The following is an 8,393-nucleotide window of genomic DNA, read 5'->3' as shown; positions in this document are numbered from 1 at the left end:
TTTGAAATATGAATGTAGGAAAGTAAAAGAGATTTGAGTCATTTTGTTTTTTGTTTTTTTCTCAAATCTTCGCGGATAGCATCCTTATTTTATGAAGACTAACAAAGTTGATTTTTTTTTTTACTTTCATGTGGTAGAGAGGGAATGGAAAGTAGCTGACCAATAATGATGCCTAAGTGTAGTTTCACTTCGATTATGTAAAATGCATGTGAAAAGAGGAAAAATGAACAAGCGTTATAGTGAGTAATATTCCATCGCTGAGTGTGAACCTGAAAACAAAATTGCATATGTGCCAGACACTCTTCACCTTGTGTAGAAAAGCAAACGACTTTGAATATTAATTAAAGTATTGTAATTTTTCTCATTTTTATTCTTAATACATGAAATGAAACTACATATTCACTGAATTTTCATGTTTGCTTGCATTTGATGAAAACATCCTTTTTTTGTTAGAGATACACTGATCTCAACTCAGGTTCAATAACATCACCAACCACATTCTATCGCTGTTTTATATCCCTTATCCTGTTCCTGGGTTGCTTCTTTCGTGCATGTTTTTGCAAAATGCAAAGCGTGTGTCTGTGGTTTCCTGAGAGGTGGGAGAGGTTTGTGTCTTGTATGACAGATAGATGTCATGCATGTTTTGGGTTTGCATTCAAGAAACTCACATGTTTAGGCTTTTCTAGAGACTTTAACATAAAATAGGGAAGTTAGAGATTAGAGTTTGTCAGAAATAATAATGGTCTTGTGGCTTCTGTAAAACCATCAGGGTCTGTGTTCGTAACACTCACATTCCTTACATGCATGTAAATGTAACTAATTTCTATCAGAAAAAAAAAAATAATCATCTTTTTTTTTTTTTTTTATTCAGAAAATTTTAAGATGCAGGGTAAGATGGTCAGCAATATCCCCCTCAATAACAATCTATGTTTACCCTTAAACTGTAACATATTTAGATATAAGTTTAGCATATGCAGGATGATTCGAGTGTGCTATTATGGGAAGTATAAATAAACATTTGCTAATTTAGTTGTTTTAGCACAAGCTGTAAAATTATTCAAAGAGGTCATCTCACCCTACTACTGGGGGTAAGAAGGGGTAAACATTTACAGAATTTATAAATTACTTCTGATATAATTTCTTTATTAATATTTAAAATGCTATTCATGTAAAATACTAAATTAAATATTCTATGTTGAATAACTGAATAACAGAAAAAGCAGAATCCCAGTAAGAGAAATCAATCTGAAAGGTAAATGTATTATATATATATATTAACAGAAAAATAATCCCATTAATTACAATAAGTATTAAATGTAACATAGTTCAGTGTTGTTGATCACTATTTTCCAGAGACAAATTTTTTTATCAAAACTGTTTCGGCTGACTAAATCTAATGAATATTGATAAAATGACAAAATTGAAAAATACCATAATCATTCATCAACATTTTTGAGATTTATTGAGATATTAAGCAATCATATTTCCTAATATGGGAAAATACAATGCTAAGTTAACCTTAAAGATCAACTTATATATTCAGTTAAATGTTTCATTGTCTCTCCTACAGTATATGTTATGTAAAATGTAAATGTAATGTGTATGTTTGCAATCTGTATATCAATAAGCAATCTTTTTCAAACTCTTGACTTCAGGAATGCCTCAATCTGAGAGAGAGGGTGACAAAAGAGCGAGTGGGAGAGAAAATGAACGACGGGATGCATCTCCCCCTCTTTTATACAAATCTTCTTCCCCACAGCCCGTGGAACATCTTTCTTCTGGGGTCCGTTGTGTGAGTGAGCTTTATTCTCTGGTACTTTCTGTAACAATGCCTTAAAAAGGACAACATCCCTTAGGTTGTTTGCATATAATTTAAACTGCACTTTCTGAAGATTCAAAATGGTTTTGTGTATAAAAGTATTTTGTTTAATACTAATGTGTATTTTGTTATATACATGTTGTATATATATATATATATATATATATATATATATATATATATATATATATATATATATATATATATACAACATGTATAATATATATATATATATATTATATATATATATATAATATTGTTCTTGATGTTTATCATTTTTATTTTCTGTTTTTCCTGATCACAAATAAAACATCCTCTATGCCAGGTACATTAATAAACTACTGATTTTTAAAAGTGTATAGTGCACAAATGTGCTGTAGCTCTCGGTGAATGGTCTTTATTGTGTTGGCCTGATTCTGTGGGTGTTCATGTGCAGAGAGCTGCTGATGAGTTTGAACGGATGCAGTTTCTTCAGCTGATGTTTCAGAATTTTCAGGCCGGCCCGATCAGGACATCTGTACTTCGCTCTCCGGCTCTCCAGCTTCAAGGTTTGTGTTCAATTTTATTATTCAAACTTCATGATGAGCAAAGGCATTTCAAATCACGAAAACTGCTATTGCCTACATAATACTGTTTTGTTTATACGTTTACGTACTACTTGTAGAATCTTCAAAATGTAATTTTTTATTTTTTTTCATTTAAAAGAGTGATCGTTAAAATTGCAGGTTATAATTTATGTAGTACTAACTGAATTTACACAAATAACTCAATAATAATAATTATTATTGAGTTATTTGTGTAATAATAATCACGCAAACAACAATAATAATAATCATTATAATTTTTTTTAGAATCTGCAGATTCTGCAAGGGGTGTGTAAATGTCTGACCACAACTGTCAAAATCTATATTTTATTATGCTGTGATTTCAATGTATTATTCATAATATGTAATGTTTACATGTTATGTATATATATATATATATATATATATATATATATATATATATATATATATATATAAACACACACACACACACACACACACTTTTATATTTTTATACACATACCCATATAGTATATTTTACTAATTTAAAAACAATATAATATAATAAATAGCTGAAATTTTTGTTACAGAATTTGTTACAGTACTCACAAGTGTGCACTATCTTGTCTTATTCTTTAGCAAATGAGAGCAACCCAATAGCCATGAACAAGAGAAAAGACATAGGTCACAGTGCGCAGACTTTCATGCAAGCTGTCTCTGGATCATGCCAGCACAGGAAACAATCTTCCATCTTTCATTCTCACAGGTAAGTACAGGTAAGAAAATACAATTGTATTGGTATTAAATGTTCATCGATAATAATCTTAATTCCCCTCATGTGTCCCTCTCAGCCCAGTCGAGTCAGAAATCCAGAGATCCAACTCTCTTTTTGTAAACGGACAATGTCGCTGGCCAGGCTGTGATAAAGTCTTTGAAGGGTATACACATTTTTTGAAGTAAGTCTATATGTTTATATATATATATATATATATATATATATATATATATATATATATATATATATATATATATACAGTGCCCTCCATAAGCATAGGAACAGTAAAGACAAAATGCTGTGGAGTCAAGAGATTTGCAAATATGATTAAAAGATGAATATGCGACAAAACTACAGAATGTCACATTTTATTATTAGGTCTTTCGACACATACATGTTTTACCAAATAAAAAGGACAGCACTTTTAGCGTTCATCCCACTTTTTGATGTGAGCATAAGTATTGGAACAGTTGAATTTAAGGCAGATGTAAAAGATTAAAAGCTAATACTTAGTTTCTAGATTCCTTGCATGCAATCAGAGCAGTGCAGAGTTTGCAACCCATAGACATCACCTTGGTCTTATGCTTTGAAATGCTTCTCCCCAGCCTTTAAAGCAGCCAATTCCAGCTGTTGCTTGTTTTGGGGAATTTCTGTCTTTAGTCTCCTCTTCAGCTGGTGAAATTAATGTTCAATCGGATTCTAATCTGGAGATTGATTTGGGCAGTCTAAGACTTTACTTTCTTTGCTCTGATAAAGTCCTTGAATGAACTGGCAGGGTGTTTTGGGTCATTGTCCTGATCCAATATGAAGTGCTTTCTATTGGTAGCCATGATGATTTTGTACCCTTCCAAATTCAGTCTGATGAGGTTGTATGCTTAGGATAATTTGCAGTTCCCTTTTTCTCCAGACTTTTGCTTTCCAATCATTTAGATAAAGATGAATCTTTGTCTCATCTGTCCATCAACTCAGTTCCAGAACTCTACTGGCTCACATTTGTGAAGAATCTTGCCTTTAATTGCCTTGCCTGTAATTCTGTGTCAAATTCTCCTGCGGACTGTAGATTGACAGAGCATCACCTCAGCTTTCTGGAGGTTGTTGGTGATTTTACAGACATGTATTATAGGGTTCATTCTCAAAGCTTTTATGATTTGTCTGTCATCAACTACTGTTGTTTTTCTCAGCCGGTCAGGTTGTCGTTGGTTGCTGATGTCACCGGTAGTTTCCAAACTCTTGATTTCTCCATGTCCTTTGTTTTTCCTTTAGTTCTCATTGACTTCCTATTTTCTTTTAGCATCCAAATTGCTTGCTTTTCTTTCAGAGTCGGCTTTCTCGTCTTCATCCTGTTTTGTATGTGTCATCATCGAATGCAAGACTTAGAATGCAGAAGCAATGGATATAACATGCAGCTGTTCCACATCAGAAAAGGAGATGGAAATTCTAAAAGTGCTGATCTTTTTAGCTGATAAAACATCTTTGTGTTGAATCACCCAATAATAAAATGTGACATTCTGTAGTTTTGTCTCATATTCATTTTTTAATCATATTTACAGATGTATTGACTCCACAGCAAACAAAACAATTTTGTCTTTACTGTTCCAATACTTATGGAGGGCACTATATATATATGGAGTAACATCAGCAAGCCTTCCTTGTTGGAATTGATCATTTTCAAATTTAAGGATACAGCTTTTGATTCTCAACCTATCTAGACATCTGAACCAAGACCACAGCACAGATGAGAAAACGATTGCACAGTGGCGAGTTCAGCAAGACCTGGTACGCAACATGGAGAATCAGGTACATCAGCGATATAGTCTTTCACGGGGAGCACACACAAGTCACAATTTGCATCATTAATCATCATCACTTATCATGAATGAGGCACAAGAGAGTGAATCATGGTTTCATTGGTTTTGAGTCATGTGTGAACCCAAAAGAATCAAACGTCTTGGTAACAGTGGTTTGAAACCCCACTGGCTCTAACAAGCTATATGTGATGATTTCAGCTCATTCAGGAGAAGCAGAAACTTCACGCGATGCAACTTCACCTTCAACTGCTTGAATGCATCTCGACACGTACCGTAAGAATACTCTGTGATACTGGCACAAGTTTCATGAGTGTGTATAGAAACAGTGATTCTCACAGTGAACAAGACATTTCCTTTTTGTGATTTCATAAAACGTCAGTAAATTTATAAAAAGTGCAGATGAACAAGTCGTATCTTAAGACGCCTACGGAAAACTATATCTGTGCTCAATATCACTCTCATATGTAGGTGTGTTCTCTTGTGTGTTCTCATTCAGGGGGCTGCTCCAGGCTGTTGGAGGCCGCTGGCACTAAATTTGCCCCAGGTGGGGGAGCCAGATGGCAGGACAGAGAGAGCTAGTGAAGCACCAGTACAACAGGAACCCTGGCACGTACTCCTACCACACCTGCTGCCAGGTAAAACCTTGCTGTGGCCCTTACCACACACAGTCTAGCTTAGAAGTGTCATCAGAAAAATCCAATCAAGTGAAACTGAAATGCAGATGCTGAAATATACAGATTAATAAAGGTCACCACCTATCGCTGTTTACATTGTAAAGGTCTTCTTATTCTTACTTCCTTCCGCTTTATGTGTTTATGTTGTTGGCCAGACAGTAGAAAGTTGGTGGTCTACCACTATGACTACAGTTGGAGCTGTGATATTGCTTGTTTCCTGTTGCCACACTTGGCATGCCAGCAGACCACAAAGGAAGCCTAAGGTCTGGACAGAATGTAGTTCAGACGTACTCAGCTGGAGTTTTCTTATAAGCTGTCTACTATAAAAACAAAATTTTGCATTTGCTAGATGTATTGCGCAAGTGTATTATCGAAAATGACTGACTCATAGCTGTTAGGCTACACGATGTTTTGCACTTGCAGGAAAACTCATAGTGACACATTTTAGGCACAGTGTGCATAAGCGGGTTTGTGGTCAATTTCCAAGAATATTGTGCAATGTCTTGCTTCTTAGTAATTCGGTTTTCTGCCAATAACAGATTTTGTTAGCAGCATTGAATACTACAAATATGCCAATATACGACCTCCATATACATATGCTTTCTTAATCAGATGGGTAAGTACACGTCTTTGGTTTGCCTTTATTGTATATATAGTATATCAGATTTAATACATATTTTATTAGATTTAATATATATTATATATATTTTAATTCTTTATTATATATTTATTTTAATACATTTAGCTTATGCTCACTCTGAATTTTAAATGAATCCTTGTATTTTTAAAATAAAATTTTTTTATATATAAAATCATTGATTCCAACAGTCAATTCTAGAAGCCCCAGAAAAACAGCGGACGCTAAACGAAATTTACAACTGGTTCACAAGAATGTTCTTCTACTTCCGTCATAATTCTCCTACATGGAAGGTACTACATATGCTGACACTTGGAGACAGTCCCATTTCTGTTCAGTTCATTTTTTTATTATTACTAAAATGTATAATACAATTTTAATCATATTGTGAGAGATTTAATTCCATATAAATAAGCTGAATTAAAAGAAAGAGCTCCAGTCTTGAGCAGGTTTATTCATTAGATCCTGAGATTGGTCTGACAGTTATATATATTTATTTATATTTATGTCCACATGGTGGAGCTCTTGACGTTAGATCATACTGAATAAAGCCAGTAGGCCTGTTTCATATGAATATCAGTTATATTCTCTGATTAACAACTATTTCAACCTTTTTCTCAGAATGCTGTGCGACACAATCTTAGTCTCCACAAATGCTTTGTGCGGGTGGACGGGAGGACAGGGGCTGTGTGGACAGTGGACGAGGAAGAGTTTCAGAAGAGAAAAGGGCAGAAAATCCACAGGTCCTCTCATGCTCTTCCCTCATCCTTAGACAAATTACATACACAACGAGATGTTCAAGATTATTAAAATGAGAAATGTGAATTAAATGTACAAAATGAGCTCGCTGTTTTGAAAAAGACTCTCGTGTGATGTTTTACAGGGACTACACTTTGAAATGGCTGACACCCTTCTCCCATTGTTCATCCCATGAAGCTTCAGATGTATCAGTAAAAGCCACAAATTCTCAGTGAAATGAAGTGAAAGTGAAGTATGCAGAAAATCAATAAGTTCCGCTTTAGATGTTAGAGATTTAGGTAGGCCTATTATCCTCAAGGATGGAATATTTGTTAATATTCATTTTTTGTATCTCTGAAGAAATGCCAACTCCTTAAAATATGACGTTACTATCTTGCTTTATGTAATTTTATGCATGTAATGTAACACAAAATACGACAGCAATAACATATTAGAATATAAAAAATTATTCCGAGTTTCACTTTGACGGACCAAACTCCATCCTGACCAGAAGAGGGCATCTGTGCGCGCGCACATTTTTTGGGTGTGGTAATTCTGTAACAGAGCAGGCAAAGACAAAAAGCATCAAAACTGCTGGAATGAAAGACAAAGAAATTTCCTCTCCACATTTTTAAATCGTATTCTGATCACTCTTACTCTGTAAAACTACTCAAAACTGAGCCACTGAATCAGGTCAAGGTCAAATTGAATTCTATCCTTTATCTGCTTATACTTCATCATGACACTTTTTACACCCTATTTTGCACATTTGTGAATTCATGTTGCAGTCTAAAGGTGGAGAGTACATAAATCAACAGCATCTGCTCCCCTGTGGTTCTCTGTTTTGTGTTCCAGCTTGATGGGAATGCATCCACCCCTCATGATGCTTCATCCTTTGCTTTTGTGCTCCTCTGCCACCACAGGCTTTTGCTCACCCGTGTATTCCTGTGCCACTATGTGTATTGTCACAATGCCATTGATATATAGCCTATTAGTTCACCAATACATGGATATAATCTTACATTTATTACAACTTCCGCTAAGTAAAATGGTGCAGCTTACTTCGTATGACACAAGTATGCCTTCGGTGTGATACAAAAGTAACGGCAGTCATGAACAAATGGGCTGCCTGGACAAATCAGTAGAGATGGAACAAACAATACAACAACAAACAATGGAACAAACAATCTATTTAACAAATTGCTCAGCCGAGAAATAAATAAATTGATGCATTGGAAACACTTCACTCTGGTGACACCTGCTGGTCAAAACAGTAAAGGTGAACACAACCCAAAAGACATCTTTTACAAACCAATTTATGTTTGATGAAAGTATAACTGAAAGTCAATGAATTCAGTTGATTATGAAGTGTGTATATAATTTGTATTCTTTTTTAA

The 8,393-nt window shown here is 34.5% G+C and overlaps 1 protein-coding gene across 1 annotated transcript in view; it reads left to right on the top strand.

The window, feature by feature from the left end:
• The window catches only part of LOC132115192 (forkhead box protein P3-like), an 8,571-nt gene extending 526 nt beyond the window's left edge, over positions 1-8,045 (top strand). Inside the window, exons 2-12 of the mRNA XM_059523588.1 lie at positions 1,656-1,792; positions 2,256-2,367; positions 3,004-3,130; positions 3,216-3,320; positions 4,849-4,936; positions 5,146-5,220; positions 5,444-5,582; positions 6,161-6,237; positions 6,450-6,551; positions 6,880-7,001; positions 7,142-8,045. Coding sequence (XP_059379571.1) covers positions 1,658-1,792; positions 2,256-2,367; positions 3,004-3,130; positions 3,216-3,320; positions 4,849-4,936; positions 5,146-5,220; positions 5,444-5,582; positions 6,161-6,237; positions 6,450-6,551; positions 6,880-7,001; positions 7,142-7,232 — 1,173 coding nt within the window. The 5' untranslated portion in view covers positions 1,656-1,657 and the 3' untranslated portion in view covers positions 7,233-8,045. The remainder of the gene's footprint in view (positions 1-1,655; positions 1,793-2,255; positions 2,368-3,003; positions 3,131-3,215; positions 3,321-4,848; positions 4,937-5,145; positions 5,221-5,443; positions 5,583-6,160; positions 6,238-6,449; positions 6,552-6,879; positions 7,002-7,141) is intronic.
• Positions 8,046-8,393: the final 348 nt, after the last annotated feature.

The sequence above is a fragment of the Carassius carassius genome, chromosome 34 (assembly GCF_963082965.1).
Source record: "Carassius carassius chromosome 34, fCarCar2.1, whole genome shotgun sequence".
Lineage (NCBI taxonomy): Eukaryota > Metazoa > Chordata > Actinopteri > Cypriniformes > Cyprinidae > Carassius > Carassius carassius.
Note: the sequence above shows the minus strand (reverse complement) of the source record. Positions and strands in the feature narration are given on the sequence as shown.